Source organism: Pan troglodytes, chromosome 1 (assembly GCF_028858775.2).
Source record: "Pan troglodytes isolate AG18354 chromosome 1, NHGRI_mPanTro3-v2.0_pri, whole genome shotgun sequence".
In the NCBI taxonomy this organism is placed as follows: Eukaryota; Metazoa; Chordata; class Mammalia; order Primates; family Hominidae; genus Pan; species Pan troglodytes.
In genome coordinates this window covers 189,914,904-189,942,497 of record NC_072398.2, presented here as the reverse complement: position 1 = coordinate 189,942,497, position 27,594 = coordinate 189,914,904, and the positions used below count along the sequence as shown (strand labels likewise).

Below are 27,594 nucleotides of genomic sequence, written 5' to 3'. Positions count from 1 at the left end.
TAGCTGCTGTGCTTACTACTGTCTAGCTGCACCAGAGCAAAGCCCTTTGAGGGTGGAGACTGGATTCACATACTGACTTTCCAAGGGGCCTGTGTGATGCTGGGGCTCTGGTGGACATTCGGAAGACCACCTGTTCTTTAGGGACCGCTGGAATTAGAAGGACGCTTAGGAATCATTTTTTCCAAGCTCTCCATTTTATTTATTTGAGACAGGGTCTCAAATTGTCACCTAGGCTGGAGTACAGTGGTGCGAACACGGCTCACTGCAGCCTCGATCTCCTAGGCTCAAGCCATCCCCTCACCTCGGCTCCCCAAGCAGCTGGGACTACAGGTGTGCGCCACCACAGCAGGCTAATTTTTGTATTTTTTTTGTAGAGCTGGGGTTTCACCATGTTGCCCAGGCTGGTCTCAAACTCCTGAGCTCAAGAGATCCTCCCACCTTGGCGTCCCAAAGTGCTGGGATTACAGGCATGAGCCAGCGTGCTCAGCCTCATTTTATGTATGAGAAAACTAAGACCAAGAGAAGGGGAATGACTGGTCCAATGAATGCATAGTGATTTGGCTGTTAACTGATTAAAAAGACACTGGTATCTATATTGGTTTTTATTTATAAACAGATTGACATAAAATAGGTCCAGATGGCAGCGTGAGTAGCTGTGCTGCTGACTTGCTTACAAGGAAGCCTGTGGACAGGAGAGTGGGTGGAACTGACTCCAGCCTGGAAAACCTGCCCTCCCATCCCCCTTAGCGCCTTCTTGGCCTTCCGGCCTGATTTTCTTCGACAGCAGTTCTGGCCAGGGCAAGGAGCTGTGGTGGGGGCAGTATGAGCCAGGGACTCCCTTCCCACAGATGAGGCCTAGGGCTGCAAAAGGGCCCCGTGAAGAGAGGAGAAGGTGACAGGGATCCTTCTCCTCCCCATATGGAGTGATGTGGTCAAGGCTTTATGGGTCTCTCCACTTCAAAGAGAAAGTGCCCTAGGGTAGTGTCCTCTGAAGAGGGGCCACACCTATCTGCAGAGGGCCTCTCTGGGACCAAGGCAGGGCAGTCTCCCTCCTCCTGAAACCCAGTGTCTGATGTGGGAGGAGTATTAACTACAGGGTTTGCCCAAGTGCCAGAAACAATAAATTAACAATAAGATCTTTTTGTAAAAAAGGTAGAGGTTTGCACCACGAGTTTGGATTCAGGGGAATCTGGTGAGAAGGTACGAGCTGTGGGGCGATGGGGTGCCACAGCAAGACCAGGACAGAGTTGGCCTTTTCCTCCATCACGTGGAAGGCATTCAGCCTAAACTCCTGGTGAGAGGCCAGCCAGGCTTGAGAAATAAATAGAGGGACCTTAGAGCCCCGGCAGAGCTGAGGGAAGAGCAGCACCAGCCCTGGACCCCCACTCTCCCTCCTCAGTCCTTCATGGAAGGACTTATCATGGCAGCTGTGGCTAGGAGTGGTGGCTCCACATAGCCTCTTGGAGTCCTGAGGTGGCCCGGAACCCCACTGAGGTGCCTGGGGTGGGCTGATGCCCCTCATTCCTAGAAGAATGCCCCCACCTGCTGCCACTTGGTTGTCTAGGCTGCCTCTCCTGGTTCAGAACTTGCCCTGCTTCAGCCGGTCAATGTGGTAGGAGAGCTTGAGTGCAGGCCCCAGCTTCAGGCCCATGTACTTCATCATCATGTCACTGCGCAGCAGCAGCAGGGCCTTGCCATCAATCTCCTGGGGGGTGGGGAGGTGGGCAGAAGTGGAAGGGAGGCACCATCAGAGTCCTGGTTGGTCTGACCACCCCAGGTTCTGATTATAGGCCATCCTGGGAAGTGCCCGCCACATGGAGTCCAGTTCACCTGCTGTGACGCTGAAGCCTACCTGTTCTCCTCAGCCTTTGTCTCTAAGCATCCCTCCTCCCCAAACATCTCCTATTGTCCCCACCAGGTGAGGCTCTCCACACATGTTCCTACTGAGAGGTCAGGCAGCGGCACCTACGTGTTTGCGAAACAGGTCAGCATGGGGTCCAAGCTGAGGATCAGCTTCCCGGACAAACTGCATCACATCCTCGACTGTCCATGAGGAGGGGTCCCGGCCACTCAGTCGAGAGGCATCGCGGCTCTCCAGGTATCGGTCCGACCCTGCAGGACAGGAGGGCACCTACCATAAAGGGCTGGGACTGGTTTGTAAATCCCCACCACTCTCCTTGGCACATCTCAGTGGCCTTCTAGGTGATGCTCACAGTAGTGCCAGACCATGAGCTGAGGAACTGGAGATAGCTGGGGGAGGGAAGCATTTCTTCACAAAGGGAAAGCCAAATCTTTGTTTTTTAAGGGTAGATCTGATTTTTGGAAATGGCCAGAAGAAATTTTGCATTGAGGCTATGATTCAGCCCAAACCTGAGACAGTGGTACCAACATGGTAAGGGGACTATTTGGGTGTCTGGGGGGCCTGGTGAGTGGGGCTGTTTTTGCCATGGCTCTGGGGGACCATTTCTAGAGAGACTGGTAGCCTGGTAAGATTATAGACAAATCCTTGGCATGTGGGCAAAAAATACCCTGGATTCTTTTCCAAGGCCTGGAGAATAGGTGACCTCATTACAGCCTGATACACTAAGGCAGAAGCTGGTTTTTTGGTTTCTTTGAGATGGAGTCTCGCTCTGTCACCCAGGGGCTGGAGTGCAGTGGCGCCATCTCAGCTCACTGCAACTTCTGCCTCCCAGGTTCAAGCAATTGTCCTGCCTCAGCCTCCTGAGTAGTTGGGATTACAGGCATGCAGTAATTTTTGTATTATTAGTAGAGACGGGGTTTCATCATGTTGGCCTGGCTGGTCTTGAATTCCTGACCTCAAGTGATCTGCCTGCTGCGGCCTCCCAAAGTGCTGGGATTACAGGCGTGAACCACCGCGCCCAGCCACAAAAGTTTTTGCTTTGGCTGCCAGGAATCTCAATGTTAATTTAGTGTTTTGCTTGGAGCTTTCATCTCAATTTTGACTCAGATATAACGCCTCCTGTTTCCCCTGTGGGATTTGGGATCTCTGTATTTTGACTATCATCTGTCAGAGATCTTTTACATGTTTTATTCTCTCTGCTTGGAATCTGTCCCCTTCTCTCCCTTCAATTTTTAATTTTCTTTGGGCAAACTCCAACTTAGCTAAGCAGGTCTCGGCTTCAAGGATCAGTTCCTTTATGAAACTTTTCTGGTCTAATACTGAAATAAATGGTCTCACAAAGTATTTAGTATATTCTTGGTTACAGATCATTCTGTACCCATTTTCCCCCATCACACCATGCTAGTAATCTCTATTCTCCATGAAGCAGTAAAGGAACCTTTAAAAAACAATAATTATGGCTCATGCCTATAATCCCAGCACTTTGGGATGCTGACATGGGAGGATTGCTTGAGCCCAGGAGTTCAAGACCAGCTTGGGCAACAAAGCAAGAACCCCATCTCTACAAAAAATTTTTAAAAATTAGCTGGTATGGTGGCACATGCTTGCAGTCCTAGCTACTCAGAAGGCTGAGGCAGGAGATCATTTGATCCCAGGAGTTCCAGGCTGCAGTGAGCTGTGATCGCACCATTGCAGTCCAGCCTGGGTGACAGAGCGAGACCCTGTCTCAAAAAAAACAAAAACAAAAAGAGCAGTAATTGAACTATGTCAACCGCTTCTAAAAACTCAATGCAGTGGCCTCCCTTTGCATATGAAATGAAATCTGAACTCCTTCCTGTGCTTGCCAGCATCTATGAGGTACTCCATCAGCTGAGCCTTCCTACCTTTGGCCTCATTTCACTCTGCAACCCCTGCCCGCAACTTACCCCTTACTCGCCGTGCTTCAAACACACTAGCCTTCTTTCTGCTTCTTGAATAAGTCAAGCATTTATCCTCTGACATGCAATTTCCTGGGTCTGGAATGTTCTTTTCCCAAATCTTTTCATGCCTGACTCCTTCTCAACATTTGGTTCTTACCTCAAATATTGATTCCACAGAGAGGCCTTCCCTGATCTCCTAGTAAAAATGCTCAATTACCCACACAGTTCTCTACAATCCAATTACCCTAGTTTCCCCCTACCCCCCCACAGTACATATCGTTACCTAAAATAATTTCATGGACTCATTTATTTTATGTTTCTTATCTGTCTCCTCCCTATACAATATAAGCTCTCTCTTGTTCCTTGCTATGTTGCTGACACATAAAAGAGTGCCTGGTCTGCCACAGTAGATGTTCAAACACATCTGTTAGATAAATAATGATCACAGATAATAGTTACTTGTATATTTTTCTTTCTCTCCAACCAGACTATGTCTCTATTGAGGCAGGGTCCTTGCCTTGCTCACGTCTGTATCTACAGCTTCCAGAGGTGCCTTGTTGCAAACTACCAAGTGGCAGAGCTAACACACACCTGTACACTGAGTGCAGTGGCTCACGCTGTAATCCCAGCACTTTGGGTGGCCAAGGCAGGAGGATCGCTTGAGGCCAGGAGTTTGAGACCAGCCTGGGCAACATTGCGAGACCCTGTCTCTACAAAACAAGTAAAAAAATCAGCTGGGTGTGGTGGTATGCACCAATAGTCCCAGCTACTCAGGAAGCTGAGGTGTGAGGATGGCTTTAGTCCAGGAATTCAAGGTTAACAGTGAGCTATGATCATACCACTGCACTCCAGCCTGGGTGACAGAGTAAGATCCTGTCTCAAAAACAAACAATAAACAAACAACCACCCCCCTCCCCCACCACCACCACACACACACACCTGTTAAAGTAAAAGGGCCTAATATTTAACTCTCTCCTGCAAAGGCTAAGAATCTCCTCCCATTTGCCTTCATTCTGGGTCCCGGGCCTAAAAAGTCAAAGTACACTTTGTCTGGCCTGGCCTAGTCCAGCCCCTTTTGGAGCAGAGATTCTAGCATATTGTCTTTTCAAGCTTATAGCTGGGCACTGGGGAGAGGTATGCTAGAGCCAGCAGGGGCTGCTTAGAGTCACAGAAATCCCAGTGGCTTTTTGGAGGTGTTAACAGATGGAAAGTTGGAGGGGGCTCTGTGAGCCAGTCACTTCTCCCTGTCTTAAAAGTCTACTGTGATGCTAAGAGAGAAACCAAGTGCAGAGAGGCTCTGGAGAACAGAGAGAAGATATGGGGAGAGAGTGTATATGCAAGAATGTGTCTTTCTTGGACCATCTTAGATAATTCCTCTAATCAGAGGCTACATACCATATATACATACATACATGATATTATACACACATATATATGATAGTATATATAAATACACACATGCTACTGACTGAATATGTATCCCCTCAACATTCCCACGTTGAAATCCTACCCCTCCCTACCCACATGATAATATATATTAGGAGGTGGGACCTCTGGGCAGAGCCCTCATGAATGAGATTAGTACTCTCATCAAACATGGTGCAGAGAGCTCCCTTGCCCCTTTGGCTGTGCGAGGTTACAGTGAGAAGATGGCTGTCTATGAACCAGGAAGTGGGTCCTCATCAGACACCAAATCTGCTGGTGCCTTGATCTTGGACTTCCCAGTCTTCAGGACTGTGAGAAATAAATTACTGTTTATAAGCCACCCAGTTCATGGTACTTTGTTAGAGCAGCCCAAATGGACTAAGACGACCCACATATTTAATACTACTATATATTTATATGCTTGTCTGTCAGCCTACTCCCATTAGAATATAAACTCCATGAGGGCAGGTGGTAGTAAGTTGCTAATTTATATGGTGATTAGGAGAGATGTCTCCGAAATGATGAAATTTGAGCAAAGACCTTGAGGCAGAAGAGCAAATAGCACATGTAGGATTTAGCAGGAAGGCCAATGTGTCAGAACAAAGTGAATGAGGGAGAAAGTGGTGTGAAATAACACTAAGAGGCATGGATGTGTGTGTTGAGGAAGAGGAGGGAAGTGGCAGTGAAGATAACAGAGGACCCTGTACACCATGGAAAACCACTGGCTTTTCTGAGTGAAATAGGTAGGTTTTGAGCACAGGAGTTACATGAACCAACTTGCAATAAGAAGGATCACTCTCATTGTCTATGTTGGTAACAGACTTCAGGGGGACATGGAGAGACCAGTTAAGAAGGAGGCTACTGGCCAGGCATGGTGGATCATGCCTGTAATCGCAGCACTTTGGGAGGCCGAGGTGGGCAAATCACGAGGTCAGGAGTTCAAGGCCAGCCTGGCCAACATGGTGAAACCCCGTCTCTACTAAAAATACAAAAAATTAGCAGGGCGTAGTGGCAGGCACCTGTAATCCCAGCTACTCGGGAGGCTGAGGCAGGAGAATTGCTTGAACCCAAGAGGCGGAGGTTGCAGTGAGCTGAGATTGCGCCACTGCATTCCAGCCTGGGCGACAGAGTGAGACTCTGTCTCCAAAAAAAAAAAAAAAAAAAAAAAAAGACAGAGGTTATTAGGCCAGGCACAGTGGCTCATGCCTATAATCCCAGCACTCTGGGAGGCTGAGGCAGGCAGACTGCTTGAGCCCAGGAATTTGAGACCAGCCTGGGCAACATGGTGAAACTCTGTCTCTGCAAAAAATTAGCTGGGTGTGGTGGTGCATGCCTGCAGTCCCAACTACTTGGAAGGTAGCTTGAGAGGAAGATCGCTTGAGCCCAGGAGGTTGAGGTTGCAATGAGCCATGATGAGCCACTGTACTCCAGCCTGGGTGACACAGTGAGAGACACTATTAAAAAAAAAAAAAAAAAAAAGGAGGCCATTATGATAGGCCAGGCAAGAGACCACTGTGGCATGAACTACCAGGGTGGCAGTGGTAAAAAGGTGACCTGATATATGAACAATATTCTATAAAGAACCCCCACCATTGTCAACTCATTTGACCTTTAAAATAGCCCTTGAAGGAGGTGTTATCACCATCTTTAGTTCAGAGGGGAGGGGTGAAAAGAGAGAGGAAGTGACTTGCCCTGTCTTTTCCTATTCCCTCTGCAGACAGCCTATGGCAAAGCTCTCCCCATCGCCCCTCAATGTGTACGGCTGGCACTTACTCTTCAAGGAGGGCTTGTTGTCTCAGTCTGAGCATGACTAAGGCAGTTGAGGCACAACCACAAGAGGCCAACTAACAAGCTCATGCCTAATCATCCTGGTTAATGCAGTAAGAGAGGAAACAGACTCAACATCCAAATTCTTTTAAGACAAATAATTCTAGGGCCAGCCGAATGAATCTTTTCATAGCCTTATGAAGACCATCAGGCTGTAAAGAGATTTATACAATGACCTGGCAGACAGACTCATGGTGGGTTTCCAAGGAAAATTGGAGATGCCTAGGGAACAACAGTACCATCTGAGGCCAGTGCCAGGAGGGCAGCCTATCACAAAGTACTCTTCTCAGAAACAGGGCCTTGGGGAAGATAAAAATAACAGTAACTCCCCTCATACCTGGGGAACGATTTAGTTTCCAAAATGATTCCATATCCCTTCTTTCATTTGATCCTTTTAACACTCCTGTGGAAAGACCAGGTTGGTGTCACCATCTCCAGTTTGCACATGAGGAACATTCTGCATATGAGGAAGACCTGAGAGGTGAGATGACTGACTCAAGTCTCAAAGCAAGGGAGCCGAGGCTAGAATCAGCGCTCAGCTCTGCCTCTACTTGAGAGCCCTTTAGATTCCATTTTGCTGCCCTGCTCGGGTTGGGGTGGGGGGAGGGGCACCACAGGCTTCTTCCCAAGATTCAGCCTTCCTGAAAGCTCTCTCTCCGCTGAGGTGACTTTTTTTCTTTTCTTTTCTTTTCTTTTTTGTGACGGAGTCTCACTCTGTCCCCCAGGCTGGAGTGCAGTGGCGTGATCTCGGCTCACTGCAAGCTCGGCCTCCTGGGTTCACACCATTCTCCTGTCTCAGCCTCCTGAGTAGCTGGGACTACAGGCGCCCACTACCACGTCCGGCTAATTTTTTGTATTTTCAGTAGAGACGGGGTTTCACCATGTTGGCCAGGATAGTCTTGATCTCTTGACCTCGTGATCCACCCTCCTCGACCTCCCAAAGTGCTGGGATTACAGGCATAAGCCACTGTGCCTGGCCGAGGTGACTTTTTTTCATTGCAGGCTCTGCTAATGGAGTCTTCCTATACTTTCACACCTCACTCATGCGTCCCTGGGCCGGAGGAGGCTGGAATCAGGGTGTGGAAGTGACATTCTCCTGGCTCCCCACTGCTGCTTCTAGACCATCCTCCTATGAAAGCTCATGTTCTTCAGAGGCCAAACGTGTACCCAACCATCGGCTCTTCCTTCTCACTGTTACTCATAGATATCTGGGTTTCTACCCCTTGGTAAATGAAGACTTTTTGTTACTTAGCTCACTACCCACTGTTCCACCCCAACTCCTGCTCTAATCCTTGGAGGCAATCCAGCTACCATGCCTCCAGTGACTCTCACCTCCATTCTACTCCAAATACCTACTGCCAACACCACTGTCTGATTCTTGCAATCCCTTGGAATAAATCCACTTCAGAATTTTAAGCATCCCATTCTCTGACCCCAACCTTCCATCTTTTCAGCTCTCTTGGGATGTATGTCCACTATAACTATTATATCACAAAGTTCTTTGGCATGTCAAACTTTCCATTTTCCCTATCCTGATTTAGCCTTGCATCCTTCCTACCCTGACTGCCTTCCCAGATGTAGTGGTTGATGACTTAAACCGCTCTTCCTGATTTCTTTACATACTCTCCCCCTTCCTCCCAGCTCTTGCTCTACTAGCTCAGCAAAAAAGCCCTTAATTCTCAAGCTGTCTTTTCTCATCCCATACCTACTAGGTTGCTAAGAATCACAGAAGAAAACCATAGCTTTTGCAAACTGGCCAACTAGTCTCCAAGCATAGTTGGGCCCTGAGGTTTCCTGCAAATCATCCCCTTTTCTTTGGTCCATTTTTCCCCATCTTCTTTAAGACTAGTCCAGTCTATCAGCGCTCCTAACCCCTTCCCTGACCAGGCCTTTCTCTATTCACTGATGGACACACTCAATCTTCCCTCCTCTCTCAGAGAAAGTGTGCCTCCTTTTGGCTTAAGACTGATGCCTCTGCCTATGCCCTTGATCCCACCACTCCTGAAGCCTAACTTTCTCCTCTTTCCTGTATTCTTAATTGCTACTTTTTGGAAGGTGCAAGCTGTCTGCTGACATACGTGCTTGAAGGGCTCCCATTCTGAAAGATCTTCTTTGACTTAGAGTCCTACTCATCACCAGCCTTTTTTTTCTCATCAAAGTCCCCAGCACAATCTGCCTTCACCCCTCCACCACAGCACCAAGGCTGCTTTCGCTAAGATCCACCAATTACCCACTAATGGTGGAATCCAATAGATGTTTCTCAGTCCCTTTTTTGCCAGAACTTTGTTATGCTGTGCTCTCCTTCAAATACTCTCTGTAGTGCTGGCCACCACAATATCAAATTCTTCTCACTTTGAATTTTCTAAATTTTCCCTCACTTTGAATATTCCTTTTTCTCCTTGGTGGGCTCACCTTCCCGTTCTCACCTCCTAAGCTTTGTTGGTTCCCAGGACTTCATCTTTGGTTAACTGTTATTTTCATTCACTACATACTTCTGAGAAGTGAGTATCATTCACCCTAAAATTTCAACTGCTGTTTATACACTGGTGACTCCTAAATATTTAACTTCAGCCCAGCACTCTTCCCTGAGGATTGGATCTGCATAGCCACTGCCTGTTAGATGTCATCTATATGACCATGGGCTCCCCCACCTTCCTTCTCTTCTATGGTGGGTTCCCTCTCTCAGTGGATGGCACCACCATCTATCTGGCCACCGCATCTAGAAACCTGGGAGACAGTCCTCACTCCCTTCTTCCTCACATCTGATTAAATCCTCAAATCTGATTAAATTTGCCTTGTGAACAGTTTTCAAATCCACTCTCTCTTCTCCAAACCTTCTGTCTCTGCCCTAACCCAGGCCTTTGTCACTTCAGATCTGGCCCACTCGAGTAACCTCCTAACTTGTTTAGGTTTCTCTAGTTTTGTCCCTCCTCAAATCCATGCTCAACACAGTAGTCAATAATCTATTCAAAACAAAAACCTGTCTTGCCTCTAATTAAATGCCCATTTAAGGTCTTCTATGATATATGCCTTGACCTTTCCAGGCTTTTCTCTTTGAGTCTCAGTATTACATTTTATGGTTGAGCAATTCCAAATTGCATGCAGTTCCTGGTATAATCAGTGCTATTTCTTATTCTTTTGCCCTTATTCATGTTGCCCCTCTTCCTGGAAAGCTCTCCCTCCTCTACCAGCCCTGATATGGCCATTTATACAGTCTCAGGCAAGGCATCATTCCCTTAAGAAAGTGTCCCTTGAACACCAAGCTTGGGTTAGGTATTCCTTCTTGTAATTTTCATATTACCCAAAGCATATGTCTGTCACTGCACTCAAGACATTGTTTAATAATTATCTGTTTAAGTGTCTCTCTCATCATAATACCTTGAAGATAAAAAGTGACTGATTTTTGCTTCCCCATGCCAAACACAAATGGAGTTCAAATAAATAGTTAATGGATGAATGAGTGAATGAATCCTTCCCTGTCCCTTTTGGGTCTAGGTCTTTGGCTCTTAGTTTCTGTTATGCTCAAGCCAATCCTGGAGCTCCAATTACCTCCCAGGTGCAAGGCCAGGCACAAGAGTAAGTCCAGTCCCTAGTCCCACCACCAGGCAGAGGGCAACAGAGCTAGGTCCTCTCTGGCCTCCCAGAGCTCAGGAAGGAAGTGAAGGAAAGAGTGAGGGAGGGAAGGAGGGCCAGGACTCTGGTAAGCTTACCCCTGGAGCATAGCCTGCGCACAGCTGAGGCAGTGCTTGGTGGGAGGCCACAGGATGAAAGCAAGGGCCGGTGCCTTTGGGAGGTGCTGACAAGGTTGGTGGGATTCGAGGCAGAGTCCATTGAGTCTGAGTGTGGTTCCAAGGAGCGGGCCAGACTATTCCCCAGGACAAAGGTTTCACCTGAAAAACAGTAAAACCAGAGTTAGAGCTTAGAAGGACTGCCAGAGTGCTGGCTCCCAGGTACCTGTTTGAGTGGAGCAAGCAGCAACAACAGAGAAAGCCCTGGGCAGGGACTCAGGAGGCCTGTGTACCAGTCATGGTTGTGGCTGTCATGAGGTGACCTTAGTCAAGCTCAGTGCCACTCTCTGGACTTTGGTTTCTTTAGAAATTCTTTCTCTTAGACTAGATGGTCTTTGAGGCTTTTTCTGGTCTAGATGCCCTATGCTTTTTCTTGATAAGGAACATCTTAAACAAATGGAGCTATTCTAGGATGGAAGACACTGCCTTAGACACAACATGCTAGAGCTGGGATACATTGCTTAGATGAAGGTACTTTAAAAGGTCACCCTCTGCTCAACCATCTGGACATGTCAGAAATGCTTCTTGATGCTTGGTTAAAGGCTTGTTTGTAAAGAATCTGCTCCTATGTTCCATCTCTCATTTTGTATTTGCCCTATTCTACAGAAACACTTCAAGGAAGCTGGGGTTGATGAGCGGTGAGCTTGGGCATGGAGATGAGAATCGGGTATAATCTGGCTCTGCCACTCAGCAGAGTGCTTCTTGGAGAATGTTAGTCTCCTCATCTACAACATGGGAAGCCCCTTTCTTCCAAGGAGTTTGTGAATATCACAAAAGAATGGCTATGAAAGTCTTTCCTTGTAAAAGGAATCTTACCGTGATGTTTCTATACCCAGTCCATGGCCCAACACCAGGCGGCAGCACCCAATCACTGTACAAAGAACCCGAAGCAGATTCCTCATGACTGGGTTCTACCCAAACCAAATCAGTTCCTCAGCCTAGGCCACAGCTTCTCTGCTTGTGGAGGGTGTCTTGAGTACTGGAGCATAACACTGTCCTTTATCATTTTTCAAAGACATCAAGTGTTTAGATAATGCTTGGGATTTATTCGGAGCCTCTGATGAACACTAAATTTGAGCACATTGTTTGGCACACAGTAAGGCCTCAATGTTAAGATGGTTTAGGATTTTAGGACTGCTTTCTAATACTTACCTAAAATTGCTTGGCAACTATGAGCTCAAAGTAAAATCTAGGATTAGACAGCTATTTACCTTTATATCAAGGAGGCTAATTGTTGAAACCCTTTCCTAGAAGTGGTTCTGAAAAGATAAGTCTTTGAGGGTCCATAATACCTAAGCCATATCCCACCTCCTTCTGCAGATGAGGGTTCTGACTCCTATTTTCCAGGAAAAATGACTAGCAGGGTCCCATTTTGAGACATGAATGGGAATCCAATCCAGGATATAGGAGACCTGGGTTCTATACCTGGGCTCCTGCCTTTCACTAGGTATGTGATTCTAGACAAGTAGCTTGTCTTCTCTAAGCACCAGTTTCTTCATGTGTAAAATGGGGAAAAATCATCCCCTATCATGCTGAGAACATCAAATGAGAAAATGGAATGGGAGGAACTTTATGAATGTGAAAAATTGTTATTTTGTATTTCATTCGGAGTTGAAGTGGCAAATCTAAGCTGTCTGTGATAGTTCAAGAAAAATATTTCATCCAGTTTCAGCATTTATCAGCAGGGTAACCTCACTCTTCTAGTTCTCATTTTATTCAGCTAAGACTGGGGATAGTATTGTCTGCCTCACATGAGCTAACAGATGTGAAGAATAATTATGATGACAAAGCCAGAGGCTTACCAGATGCTGATGCAAACCACTGAGTGTCTCTTCCTTTCAGCAATGCTAAGAACACTGAGACGTAGATTCTGAGTTGAAGGGTCTGAAAATCTGGACTGATGTCAAGTCATGAAATCTTATCCTAATGAGATGTACTGAAAGCATCATGCTCCAAAGCTCTGGGAGGTCCTAGTCCTGACAAGGCTGATCAGACGAGGCTCTCTTTGGTAGGACAGTGCCAGAATAGAAGATTGCAAATACTTTTTTTTTTTTTGAGACAGAGTCTCACTCTATCACCCAGGCTGGAATACAGTGGCACAACTCACTGCACTCCTCTGCAACCTCCACCTCCTGGGTTCAAGCAATTCTTGTGCCTCAGCCTCCCAAGTAGTGCATGCCATCATGCCCCACTGATTTTTTTTTTTTTTTTTTTTTTGTATTTTTAGCAGAGATGGGATTTTGCCATGTTGGCCAGGCTAGTCTTGAACTCCTGGCTTCAAGTGATCTGCCCACCTCGGTCCCCCAAAGTGTTGGGATCACAGGTGTGAGCAACCACACCTGGCCTGAAGACTGCAATACTTTCAAACTGTGTTCTACAGAGCCCTGTGGACCCTCCACAGGGAGGCCAAGTAAATAGGGCTATGGGCCTCATCCAAGCTTCTATCAAAACTACTCTGGTTTTAATTTTTATGCACTGGAGTGTATACAAATTTTATAAATAATTTTACCTTTGCCAAAAAACTTTTTTTTTTTTTTTTAAAAAAAAGGAGTTCTACTGGTAAAACAAAACAAACTTTGAAACCACTGGTGCAGGTGTCAAAGACTGGGGCTGGAAGACTTGATTAGTCAATGATCACTGCCTTTTTATAGGATTCCTTTGCCCATCTATAAAATGGAGAGGAAAAATGCTTAAACTTCCTAGGGTCAATGTAAAATATACTATTGACATGTTGCAGATATGGGAGCAACTGGGATCAAACAAACATTTGTTGAGCACCCTTTGTGTGTGTGACAGCCACTATACTAGTTATGGTACATGCAGAGGTAAACAAATAGATAAGGACCTAGCCCTTATGCATGTATTTTCAGTGAGAAGCAGCTCTTCTCAGAGTATCACATTGCAAAGCTGACCTTAAAAATTAGAGTTCCCAGTGGAGGATGATCAGAGTGGTGGTGAGGAACCTCAAGATCATGGCAAAGGGGAAAGGCAATGGGAAGGCATCGTCCGGAGAAAAGTCAAGGGAGAGAAACACCCTAAGGGCAGTCATGGGAAAAGAAGAAGATTGGAGGTAGATTTGCTCTTTTGGAATACAGAGAGTAGAATGGGGGCAGGAGTTGTAAGAAGGCAGATTTCAGCTTTAAAAGGAGGGCATTTTGGCTGGGCATGGTGGCTCATGCCTGTAATCCCAGCACTTTGGGAGGCCGAGATGGGTGGATCACCTGAGGTTGAGAGTTCGAGATCAGCCTGACCAACATGGAGAAACCCCGTCTCTACTAAAAATACAAAATTAGCCGGGCGTGGTGGTGCATGCCTGTAATCCCAGCTACTCGGGAGGCTGAGGTAGGAGAATCGCTTGAACCCGGGAGGTGGAGGTTGCAGTGAGCTGAGATCGTGCCATTGCACTCCAGCCTGGGCAACGAGAGTGAAAGTCTGTCTCAAAACAAAAAACAGAAAACAAAAAACAAAAACAAAACAACAACAAAAAAAGGAGGGCATTTTAGCAATCAGAACTGCCCAACAATAAAATCAATTGCCAAAGATAGAGAGAACCTGTCATCAGGAATATTTAAGCAGAGGTCAGATGACCACCCTCATGTGTTGGGCTAGATACTAGATCATCTCTAGAGTACTTTCCACTTCCAAGATACAAAGATTCCATGCTCATAACCGAGCTTTCCCCTTTATGGGTGTGAACTGAGTGACCAAGGAACTAGAGATGTTGATCTAAGAAAATTCTTACACCAACGCAGGACCCAAAGACATAGCACAGTCCTTGTGCATGTTTACATCACTCTCAGTGTTTAAAAAAAAAAAAAATCCCTCTCTGAACCACTTCCCACATCGTTTACTGCTCTTTCATTCAACAAATACTATTAATTACTTACCATATGACAGTTAGGATGATGGATACTGAGAATGGTGAAAAAGATATTGTCTCTATCCTCATGGAACATTTACTATAGTGAGGCAGATGACAAAATACAGGTAGCTAAAAATATTAGCAACTATTATAATTATAACAAAGGAAAGAAACAGGATATTAAGATGGACAGTATCAGGTGCATCTCTTTTGGATGAGGAGAGCCTTGGAGGTCTTCCTGACACCTTGAAGTTTAAGCTGTGGTCCCACGAAGGTCCACCTGAAAAGCGGACGTGTGCCAGACAGTGTGCTTCAGTGAATTATGAGCATTTGCGTCATCTTAAAACTCTGACAATTCTAGGCTGGAAACCTATGTGGGAATCAGAGCGCATCCTGATATTTCAGTTTTTATTTGGCTTTAACCACTGTGAATCTTGGGATTTTGGCAGGAGAACCACTTTATAACTAACTGAGAAGACCAGGATGACAACTGGGAAGAAAGGCACAAGGAACCAGTGTCATGGGCAATGAACCACTTCCTCTAACAGAGAGGAACCTGAGAATCCCAAAACAGCAGACTCAGAGTTTAATGCTGGGTAGATTTCAATTATAGCTAAACTTAATAGGCACTGGGACCAGTGAAATCAATACAATCTCCTGCTTAATACTGTCCTAACAATCTCCTGCCTCATACTGAGCCACCGCACCCGGCCGGGCCTCTTTTACTTAGTCTTCACTAGCCACTTACTTGATCTAGCCACATGTATAGTTCTGCTCTGACATCACCTCCCCCAGGAATCCTCCCTTGACCTCTTCTTTCACCATACTCCTGGCTCATCATGCCTTGCTGGGCCAGAGTACCTCTGTGCTCTGCTTTCACCACATACATGTTCATATTGTCCCTAATACTGAAGGTAGGGACAATATCTTTGTCACCATTCTCAGTATTTTTTAGGGTGCCAGAAGGGGCTTTTTTTTTTTTTTTTTTTTTTTTGAGATGGAGCTTCGCTCTGTCATCCAGGCTGGAGTGCAATGGTGCGATCTCAGCTCACTGCAACCTCCGCCTCCCAGGTTCAAGCGATTCTCCTGCCTCAGCCTCCCAAGTAGCTGGGATTACAAGCATGCACCACCACGCCCAGCTAATTTTTGTATTATTAGTAGAGACAGGGTTTCACCATGTTAGCCAGGCTGGTCTCGAACTCCCGACCTCAGGTGATCCACTTTTGGCCTCCCAAAGTGCTGGGATTACAGGCATGAACCACTGTGCCTGGCTAGGCCTCTTTTAGTTTTCACCAGCCTCTTATTTGATCCAGCCACATGCATAGTTCTGAAGAAGAGACTCTGCTCTGACATTGCCTCCCACAGGAATCCTCCCTTGACTTCTTCTTTTACCATACTCCTTGCTCATCATGCTTTGCTGGGCCTGAGTACCTCTGTGCTCTGCTTTCACCACATACATGTTCACATATCTCTCCCTGTCTCAGCTCTTTGAGCACAGGGATGGAGTCTGTCTCACCTCTGTCTCCCTAGAGTCTAGTATAGAATCGGGCACAGAGTAAGTATTTGTAAATATTTGATGACCTAAAGTAAAACAACTGGCCTGGATTATTCAAAATGCCAATGTCACGTCGTGAAAGATAGAAAAAAAAAGGTGGATAACTGTTCTAGATAAAGGAAACTAAAGAGACAGGAGAATTAAATGCAGTGGATGATCCTTTATTGAATCCTGGATTAGGAAAAAACAGCTATAAAGGACATTAGTGTGACAACTAGGGGAAATTCTAATATGAACTATATAATAGCTAATAGTATATTAATTAATTTATTATTATTTTTTTTCAGACGGAGTCTCACTCTGTTGCTCAGGCTGGAGTGCAGTGGCACAATCTTGGCTCACTGCAACCTCTGCCTCCTGGGTTCAAGCAATTCTCCTGCCTCAGCCTCCCGAGTAGCTGGAATCATAGGTGCACACCACCATGCCCAGCTAATTTTTGTATTTTTGGTACAGATAGGATTTCACCATGTTGGCCCAGCTGGTCTTGAACTCCTGACCTCAAGTGATCTGCCCACCTTGGCATCACACAGTGCTGGGATTACAGGCATGAGCCACCGCACCTGGCCTAGTAGTATTTTATTAATGTTAAATTTCATTAGTTTTTTTTTTTTTTTTTGAGACAGAGTCTCGCTCTGTCGCCCAGGCTGGAGTGCAGTGGCACAATCGCTGCTCACTGCAAGCTCCGCCTCCCGAGTTCACGCCATTCTCCTGCCTCAGCCTCCTGAGTAGCTGGGACTACAGGTGCCTGCCACCACACCCGGCTAATTTTTTTTTTTTTTTGTATTTTTAGTAGAGATGAGGTTTCACTGTGTTAGCCAGGATAGTCTTGATCTCCTGATCTCACGATCCACCCGCCTCAGCCTCTCAAAGTGCTGGGATTACAGGTGTGAGCCACCGTGCCTGGCCTCATTAGTTTTTATTTATGTTAAATTTCTTAATCATAATAATACTATTATGTTCCTTATTCTTAGGAGATAAACACAAAAGTATTTAAGGATAAAATCTCTCATCTGCAGTTAACTCTCAAATGGTTCAGTAAATAAATGAAAAACATTTTAAATATACAGGTATTCAACAAGTACGTATATTTATATGTGTATATATAGTTAGGAGAAACAGATGAAGTAAATACTGCAAAAAGTGGTAAAGATAGGCAAAGAGTTCCTGGTTGCTTATTGTTCTATTTTTGTAACTTTTCTGTAGGTTTGAAATTTTTAAAATAAAACATTGGAGAAAAAAGTAGTAGTCTCAACTTAGGTAGGAAAGCTTAATGGGATATGAAATCTCCCTGAGCTTTGGGTGACTACCTGCTATATTGGAAGTGCATGGTCAGTTGGGCCAGGACTCCAAGTGGTAGGGTAGTGTGGAGACAAGGATATAGGAAAGGGGGAGGGCCAGTAAGCACCCAGATAACAGAGGTGGTACCTATGTATGTCTAGCAGAAGCGTGTAGCCAGGCAGAAGGGCAGGAGTCATAAATACCAGATCCAAAGGGCAAAGCAAAAGACAGCTCTTGTACAGATCGAGCTCTTTGGCAGAGGTTTAGGTAAGTAATCAGAAAAACACAGGAAATGATAATATCAGAGGTGGGGCAAAGGGTCAGTAAGGCAGACAAGCAGGCAGGAAGGCAGGCAGGCAAGCAGGCAAGCAGGCAGAAAGGATACACTAAGAAGCACAGAGGAATTAGAAGTTTAGGCAAGGCTCTGGCTTGTCTGGGCATAGTTAAAGGCTAATTTCAGGGAAGCAAATAGAAACTAGAGTGAGAGCAGACAAGTTGCTGAGCACCCACGATGAGAAACAGCTTAAGAGCAGAGGAGGACACAAAAAGTGGGCTCAATCTGTCTGAAAATGGGGAAAGGAGAGGTAGCAGCTAATGGCAGAATGTGATACCTTGGTCTTTGTTTCTCTTAGTTGGTGAGGCAAGAAGAGTCTGGCTAAAGTTTGCTTCCTCTTATCTAGTGGCTGAATCAGAGAGATGTAAATTGGGGCAGAATTCCCAGGAAAGGTCATGCCCCAGTCCCAAACCACTTTTGGGACTGCAGGCCCATGAGGTACATCCTTACCAGTCTCTGAATGCTGCTACCAGTATGTTTCTCTCACTTCTTAATGATGGCATTCCATTTAAGAATTCGGAGTTCCTATTTCTTTGAGAAATCTCTTTTTAAGCTAGCAGCTACACTCATGGATGTGCTAACCCCCATTCATGCATCCATTCTTTCAGAATCCCAGGTAGGCCTAACTTTCATGTCTGAAATGTAGATCAGAGTTCCTGAATGCCTAACTGGAGGTATTTAAAACTTGCCTTTGTCTGTACCAGCTCTACCATGCCCAGTCCAGACTCCCAGTGCAACATTGTAACTGCAAGTCAGAATGCCTTTTTCTTTTCTCAGAGACTCTGGTACTGAAAGAAAGCAATCTAGCATGGGTTAGGTGAGGAGAAGTTCCCTCCATAGAAAAGGATCAGCCAGGGGATCATAGAAATGGCTGCAGGGATCAGATGGTCTGGCCCCCACAGAGTATTTAAAATTCAGGTATCTTTTTGACCTGCTTGCAAGTCACATAAGCAATACGGATTTGGGTACAGAAGTATCTATGAGGGAAAGGGGGAAGGAGAATGGGGGAACAGTCACTTCCCTGGGCACATTCTCTAGAAGCAGTGCTTTTATCGGAGGTGATTCTGTTAAGACTATGATGAAAAGACACCAGGGAAGGCAGTGTGGGAACAAGACTTGTTTGTGTAGAGGAAGGTCGGAAAAGACAACTTTCAGACTTGTGTCCTCCCATCAACAGACAGCACAGCACTCACACTGGCAGCACCCCTCCCTATTTCTCTGCTCAGGACACAATCTGCAGGGCTTTTTTAAGGGCCTTTCCTCCCTCTCAGTAATGACCTACCTTGCTATGTTTAAGGCTGAGCTTTTCTTCCCTCCCTTGTTCTGTGTCCTGGGTTCCAGATGAGAGACGCAGAGTTCCATTGAATCTTTAATCTCTCTCGGAAGTACTTAGTCACTGATTTGGCCACGCGGCATCTGCTTTCCCATTGTGGGTCTGGTATGTTAACTAAGAAAGTTATTTTCCAGCCGAGTGAGAAATAGCAGGAACTTGAATTGACTTGCTAGACTGGCAGTGCTGGAAGTTAGGGCCATGTGCCAAAGGAAAGAATAGATGGCCAATCACCAGGGAGCAAATTTCTCAATCTGTAGCCTGAGACTAAACCTTCCTGCTGGCAAGGGAGATGTGTGTTAGGCCTTTGCTGCCAGGTTCACACTGGGAGACGTTCTGTGACTTCTTGGTGGCTCCACATGCAGTCTGAAACTCAGAAGGGGAATTGCGAACCACCTTTTATCTAGGGATAAGGATCTAGAAAGAAATAGGGGTGATCCTAGAGACAGAAAACAAAATCCTGAAGAAAAAGTAAAGATGAGAGGAGGCTGAAAAGTCTCAGATATGGCAAAGGTAAGGGACAGAAAAGCAGACCTCTGGATAGTAGGTGCCAGGCCAGTAGTTCTGAAGGCTGACCCTGGGCCCCTGCAGGTGCTGCTGCTAGCCCTGTCCCCCACTCTCAGCCCAGGCCCCATCCCAGCTCCTACCTGGTAGGTACCTGTCGTGGCTGTGGCTGTACTCTATGGCAGTGAGTGACAAGTGAGTCTGTGTAAAGGGCTGGTTGCCAAACAGATTGTCACTACGAAGGTTGTGGCAGAGTTTCTCCAGGAAGCGGAGGACGTAGGTGATGCTGTTGACTGCTGGGAGGTTGAGGGTATGCTGTTCCCGGTCAAACACGGCTGTGGAGTGAGTAAACAGGGCCAAGCATGTCAGCCTGGCAGTGGAGTACAGCGCTAGGCAGGACGAGTCCAGCCCACTGCTTGTCTCAGGCTTACCTGGTTACACAAAGGGAATCAGTGCCCCACGTTTCCTCCCTCCCTCTCTTTAACTCCCTCCCTCGAGGGCTTTGATTTTTGCCTCCAACTGTAAAGGGCTTGCAAATATGGGAGTGGCCAGGCCAGGTCTGTTGCACCCTGGGCTCTGGAATGATTTTATTCAACTTGTGAAAACAACTGTGAATATAATTCTCTCTGCTCCATCACTTGGTTGGATCTCCCCCAGGAAATCTGCTCATTTAAGGTGCTATTTTCACAAGAACTGCCCAAGAACAGAGAAGCTCGGCAGAAGAGTAGAATATAGCCATAGCCAGCAATGGTATGGGTACACAATTTCTGATCTACATAAGGGCACTAGAATTTTGGCAACATTTGGAACTGTTTCATGCTTGGTGTTAGTTTACTTCCTATCATCTTTTTCTATAAAAATGTATCAGTATAAACCTTAAAAAGCAAAGACCTGTGTATTTGTCTCTGAGGGCAGCAAGGACATGGGGATTTGGGGAGATAGGTCATTCTCAAGAACCAGTTTTGAGGCAGAAGAAGAACCCCAGAGGGGGTATAGGAGAGCAGCTAAAGAGAGGCAGTAAAGAAGGCCAGGTTCTTACAGACCACTACAAAGAAACAAAGAAGAGACCAGGGAGTAGGCTGGGCCTCAGAAGGGACATAAGGCTTAATTTCCCAGGCACTTCCCAGTCTTTTTTTTTTTTTTTTTGAGACGGAGTCTTGCTCTGTCACCCAGGCTGGGGTGCAATGGCACGATCTCAGCTCACTGCAACCTCCGCCTCCCAGGTTCAAGCAATTCTCTTGCCTCAGCCTCCCGAGTATCTGGGACTACAGGCGTGCACCACCATGCCTGGCTAATGTTTTGTATTTTTTTTTTAGTACAGACAGGGTTTTGCCATGTTGGCCAGGCTGGTCTTCAACTCCTGACCTCAGGTGATCTGCCCACCTCAGCCTCCCAAAGTGCTGGGATTACAGGTGTGAGCCACCGCACCTGGCCAGTTCCTAGTCTTCTATAAAAATTCCCTGCCTGTCTGCTCCATCCTCCTCACAGCCAAGTACTCCCTAGTCTGGGTTGCCACACCACTCTGTATACATTTCCCTATTACAGCACTTCTCACAGTTAGCTATGTATATTCTTTCTTTTTCACTGGTATGGAGCCTAAGCTGTCATCTTCTATTCTCCCCTTCTCCTGACCAGTGTCTGGCAATCACCTGACACATAGTAACGGTTCAATAAATGTTTGCTAAAATAATACAGTCTGGTTATTTATGGAGTCTTCCATGCCAGCGGGGTTTCCTGAAGCTGGTTATTACAACCTGCTAGGGAGGAGGGGCAGGGGATTATGGAATAGCATCAGTTAAGACTGAAAGGCTCTAGGTCAAGTCTTCATAGGTTTAGTGGCTAAACAGGATTTTGGATATAGGAAAACTGAAACAGAATCAGGACACAGGAGAAAAAATGAGTATTCTGTGAGAGCAAAAAACACTGTGTCACTGAATCAAACTCTCATAGCAGTAAAGAAAAAGGAAATGACTTTTCCCAACCACCCTGGGATTTAATTCTCTTCTACTGGGCCTGGTTTAGGACGAGGAAGCTAAGGAATCAAAGGAATGATAGAGGAGTTCAGTGGTTCCTGAAACCAGGTGGGAGGCTGCAACAGTCTGGAGAAACCCTCCTGCTGCCACAACATAGCCCCCTCTGGATTCTTTCTCCTATACTTTCTGTACGGACAGGTCAATCAGGTAGATGGGGGGAATCAGTTTAGAGGCTCAGTGAAGCAGAATCTGTGGGTATTCTCCTTGGCAGAGGTATGCATAAGGCTCAGAGGGGCTCTTGGGGGGTTGGAGATGAGGAATGGAATACCTTCACATTTTTCCAGAGCCTGCAGGTATGAAGTGGGAACCAGGATGCCTTACAAGAAATCAACCAGTTGAGAAGGTGGGTCCTTCTGGCTGGGAGGCAATATGAGCCAAAGTGTGCTTACCTGAGATAACCTCACCACCATGGCCTTGCTTGAGGAAGCTGAAGACGGTTTTCTGGTGATAAGCACAGTCGATACAGGCCTGGACAGCCTGCTGCAACACCACAGAGGCACGGGCTGGTCCAAAATGGTCAGGGAGTTGCTGGACCTTCTTCTTATCTAAGTGGGGGCCTGTGCTGCCATTCTTGTTCAAGTAGATACAAACTATGGGAGACAAAGAATCAAAGAAGCTTCAAGAGTCTCTGGGATAGAGAAGTCAGAGAACAGCATCCTATTCCATCTTTTATACCTTGGCCTCTGGTTCCTAACAGAATTCCTAGCAGCTGAGCTGGTGAAATGCTGTGGGAGGTAGAGGGTGGAGGGTCAAGAAAAGGCTGTGCCCAGCTACTGCCAACCCAAACTGCATGATCAAAGTCTGTGGGAAGACTGGAAGAGTGGCCCAGACCAAAGGCCAAGACACAGAGTTTGCACTTTGTCTTCTGTGCACTGAAAAGAAAATCTAGACAATTCCCCTCTTGTACGTACTTCCATTTTTTTGTACTTGGTTGCCTCACATATTCTTTGTACCTCTTACCATATATGTGTAAGGAGCTGTGGGGCAATGGCAGTATTAGCAAGGGCGTGTGTGTGTGTGTGTGTGTGTGTGTATGTATGTCATTGGATTTAGAATAGTTGCACCATTGATCATTTGCCTTGCTTTCTGTTTTGGGCCTTAGGGTCCCTTTGTTATCTTCTACATCAACACTCATGCCCAAAAAATATAGCAAAAATTAAAAAAAAAATTGGATTAAAAAAAAAAAGTTGGGCTGGCCGTGAGCCACCCGTGGCTCACGCCTGTAATCCCAGCACTTTGGGAGGCTGAGGCGGGTGGATCACGAGGTCAGGAGTTCGAGATCAGCCTGGTGAAGAGGTGAAACCCCGTTTCTATTAAAAAAAAAAAAAATAGCCGGGCATGGTGGTGGGCGCCTGTAATCCCAGCTACTCGGGAGGCTGAGGCAGGAGAATCGCTTGAACCTGGAAGGCGGAGCTTGCAGTGAGCCGAGATTGTGCCACTGCACGCCAGCCTGGGGGACAGAGTGAGAATTGGTCTCAAAAAAAAAAAAAAAAAATTGGGTGCAGTGGCTCACATCTGTAATCACAGCACTTTGTGAGGCTGAGGCGGAAGGATCACTTAAAGCCAGGAGTTTGAGACCAGCCTGGGCAATACAGTGAGACCACATCTCTACAAAAAATTTGCTAGGTGTGGTGGCATGTGCCTGTGGTCCCAGCTACTTGGGAGGCTGAGGTGGGAGAAGTGCTTGAGCCCAGGAGTTCAAGGCTGCAGTGAGCTGTAATTGCGCCACTGCACTCCAGCCTGGATGACAGAGACTCCGTCTTTAAAAAAAAAAAAAAAGTGAAAAGAGCTTGAGGGTCCCAAGACGGTTAAGCACTCTCCTAGCTACTGGCCTCCACCTGGCACTGCAGTGGGGAAGGGGTGCAGTGGGCACAGGAGACCGAGGCAGTCCTAACAGAGTTGTCTCTGGAGTTGTTCTCTCCTCAGGACCCACAGCAACCTGGTCAGCAATGACATTTTCTCCTCCATCTGCTTTCCAGCTTCCCATTTGAGTAGCGGGTACTATTCTTTCTTGTGTGGTTGTGGCTCACTAGCTGAAGGGGTAGAAGGGCAAAAGTCTCTTTGCTATTAAAGGTAGAAAAGATAAGAGCAGTAATTGTGTGGCCTGTGGATGGACTGTTGTTCTCCTTGGGTCTCAGGTTCACCACCTGAAAAATGAAGTGACTGAGCCAGATGCTCTCTGAGGATTCTCCACCTTCATAATTCTAATTCTAAGGAGAACCAACATGGACGGAAGAAATGGAAAACAGAAAGTAGGGAGGTGATATGTGGAAAGTGACAGGAGAAACATAAAAACAAAAAGAAGAAAAGGGTAAACAAGATGAATTGAACGAATACATTTAACTCTGTTCTCTCCAAAAACTCACTAAAATGAGCCAGATAATAAGAGAGGAGATGACAATAAAATTAGGAAGGTGGAAAGCGGACTGGGAACGTAGCGACTGACTCAACAGACCCAACAAAGCTGTATACCCTAAAGCTGGAGTGGGGAGTGATGAGAACCACGCTCTCATAATTTGCAAAAGGCCTAATAATCGGCAGAGTTGGTGCCTCTGGAGGTGAGTGTGAGGGGGAGCTAATAAAAGAAGGTTTAACTGGAGTATTTTAAGAAACAGGATTTTCACATCTAGTAATGTGACTCTTTTACTGAAATAACTAAAAATGCAGGAATCCAGAGAGATAAGAAGAGTAATAAAAACAAGTGTCTACGAAAAGACACCTATAAGAATGTTCCTAATAGTTTATTCATAATAACCCCAAACTAGAAGCAACCCAAATATCCACCAAAAAGAGAAGAGATACAAATTGTGGTACAGTCATATGCCACATAATGACATTTTGGTCAATGGCAGACTGCATATATGACAGTGTTCCCATGGGAGCTGAAAAATTCCTATCACCTAGTGACCTTGTAGCCAATGTAAAGTCATAGCACAATGCATTACTCATGTGTTTGTGAGGAAGCTGGTGTAAACAAACCTACTGCACTGCCAGGCATATAAAAGAATATAGCATATAGGATTACGTAGAGTATATAATACTTGGTAACATAATAAATGACTATGTTACTGATTTGTGTATTTAGTATACTTCTTATCATTATTGTAGAGTGTACTCCTACTTATTAAAAAAGTTAAGTGTAAAACAGCCTCAGGCAGGTCCTTCAGGAGGTATTCCAGGAGAAAGCATTGTTATCACAGGATGACAGCTCCATGCATGTTATTGTCCCTGAAGACCTTCCAGTGGGACAAGATATGGAGATAGGAAACAGTGACATTGATGATCCTGATCTTGTGTAGGCCTAGGCTAATGTGTGTGTATGTCTTGGGTTTTAATAAAAAAGTTTAAAAAGTAAAAAAATAAAATAAATCTAAAAGTTTTTTAAATAAAAAAAGCTTACAGAATAAAGATAAAAATAAAATATTTTTGTACAGCTATAAAGTATGTTTGTATTTTAAGCCAAGTGTTATTAAAAGAGTCAAAAAGTTAAAAAGTTTATAATGTAAAAAAGTTACAGTACGCTAAGGTTAATTTATTATTGAAGAAAATTAAAAAAAATTTAGTGTAGCCAAAGTGTACAGTGTTTATAAAGTCCACAGTAGTGTACAGTAATATCCTAGGCCTTCACATTCACTCACCACTCATTCACCACTCACTCAGAGCAACTTCCAGTATTGCAAGCTCCATTCACGGTAAGTACCCTGTATAGGTGTACCATTTAAAAAATCTTTTAAACCATAATTTTACTGTATCCTTTTTATCTTTATACATATTTAGATACAAAAATACTTAACCATTGTGCTGCAACTGCCTATAGCACAGTAACATGCTATACAGGTTTGTAGCCTAGGAGCAATGGGCTATACCATCTAGGTTTGAGTAAGTACGCTATGACAGGGGTCCCCAACCCCCAGGCTGAAGACCAATACGGGGGTCTACAGCCTGTTAGGAAAGGGGCTGCACAGCGGGAGTTGAGCAGCAGGCGAGTGAGCATTACTACTTGAGCTCCGCCTCCTGTCAGATCAGCAGTGGCATTAAATCCTCACAGGAGCATGAATCCTATTGTAAACTGCGCATGCGAGGGATCTAGGTTGTGTGGTCCTTATGAGAATCTAATTAATGGCTGATGATCTGAGATGGAACAGTTTCATCCTGAAACCATCCCCCCTGCCACTGGTCCATGGAACACCTGTCTTCCATAAAACCAGTCCCTGGTGCCAAAAAGGTTGAAGATCGATGTACTATGATGTTCATAAAATGAGGATACTGGCTAATGATGCATTTCTCTGATCATATCCCCATGATTAAGTAATACGTGAGTGTATACTCATTTAATGGAGTATCACTTGGCAGTAAAAAAGAAGGAACTCCTGATAGGCACAAGAACATGGGTGCTTTTTAAAACACTGAGTGAAATAAACCAGATACAAAAGAGTACATATAGTATGATTCATTTATAGTAAGTTCAAGAATAGGGAAATCTAATCTACAGTGATAAAAATCAGCATAAAGGTGGAAGTGGAGACCAACTGTAAGGAGTCATAAGGGAACTTCGGGGGTGGCAGAAATGTCTTCCATCTTCCTTGGAGTTGTAGTCACATGGGTGCTTAAAACTCATTAAATTGTAGGCTTTTTTTTTTTTTTTTCTTGAGACAGAGTCTCTCTCTGTCGCTCAGGCTGGAGTGCAGTGGTGCGGTCTTGGCTCACTGCAACCTCCGCCTCCCGGATTTAAGTGATTCTCCTGCCTCAGCCTCCTGAGTAGCTGGGATTACAGGCACGTGCCATCACGCGAGGCTAATTTTTGTATTTTTAGTAGAGATGGGGTTTCACCATGTTGGTCAGGCTGGTCTCGAACTCCCGACCTCGTGATCTGCCCGCCTCAGCCTCCCAAAGTGCTGGGATTACAGGTGTGAGCCACTGTGCCCGGCCAAATTGTATGCTTAAGATCTGTACATTTCACTAAAGGTAGAAACTTTACCTCAGTTAAAATACACAAAAAGGAAATAATATAACTAGTCTGGTGATAATTTAAAAAAATCTATATGGATTAAATGATGAAATATAAAAGGCAGAACTATAAAGCCTTTAGACTATGCAGAAACAACACTGTACCAGTTTCTGGGCCTAAGGATTAAGAAACTGACAACTTCCACTTCCTGTTTCTTGGGACATTTGCTTTGAGACCCCAACTACCATGTGTGAGGAAGCAAAGCCACCCTGTAGGGAGGTCCATTTAAACCAACAGCCAGAACGAGCTGGTTGGCCATGTGGTGAAAGTGGATCCTTCAGTCCTAGTCAAGCCACCCCAGCTGACGCTGCATGCAACAGAGACAAGCTGTCTCCACCCAGGCCTGCCCACATTGTTGTTTTAAACCATGAAATTTTGTGGTGGTTGTTACATGGCAAAAGATTATTGGGACAGATTCTGATACCAGAAATAGGGTGCTGCAGTAACAAAAGGCTGACACACATGGCATTGGCTCTGGACCTGGGGAGCAGAAAGAAGCATAAAGGACCACACAGAGTGTCAGTGAAAACTGAAGGAGACTCGAGGAGAGTTTTAATGGAAGCCTAAAGGTTTTTTTTTTTTTTTTTTGAGACAGAGTCTTGCTCTGTCGCCCAGGCTGGAGTGCAGTGGCGTGATCTCGGCTCACTGCAAGCTCTGCCTCCCGGGTTCACGCCATTCTCCTGCCTCAGCCTCCCGAGTAGCTGGGACTACAGGCGCCTGCCACCACACCTGGCTAATTTTTTGTATTTTTAGTAGAGACGGGGTTTCACCGTGTTAGCCAGGATGGTCTCGATCTCCTGACCTCATGATCCGCCTGCCTCGGCCTCCCAAAGTGCTGGGATTACAGGTGTGAGCCACCGCGCCCGGCCT

At 45.7% G+C, this 27,594-nt stretch overlaps 1 protein-coding gene across 50 annotated transcripts in view; it reads right to left on the bottom strand.

Annotated features, from left to right (window-relative positions):
* Positions 1–587: 587 nt before the first annotated feature.
* Positions 588–27,594, bottom strand: part of SCMH1 (Scm polycomb group protein homolog 1) — a 214,383-nt gene continuing 187,376 nt past the window's right edge. For 31 of the 50 annotated variants that reach the window (XM_063781942.1, XM_063781937.1, XM_063782043.1 and 28 more), the window contains 6 exons: positions 22,106–22,306; positions 19,827–20,018; positions 10,743–10,922; positions 7,370–7,435; positions 1,970–2,112; positions 588–1,705 (listed from right to left, as the gene is read on the bottom strand). In XM_063781942.1, coding sequence (XP_063638012.1) covers positions 1,580–1,705; positions 1,970–2,112; positions 7,370–7,435; positions 10,743–10,922; positions 19,827–20,018; positions 22,106–22,306 — 908 coding nt within the window. In that variant the 3' untranslated portion in view covers positions 588–1,579. The remainder of the gene's footprint in view (positions 1,706–1,969; positions 2,113–7,369; positions 7,436–10,742; positions 10,923–19,826; positions 20,019–22,105; positions 22,307–27,594) is intronic. The other 19 variants (XM_063781958.1, XM_063781955.1, XM_063782027.1 and 16 more) reach the window with 1 other exon arrangement.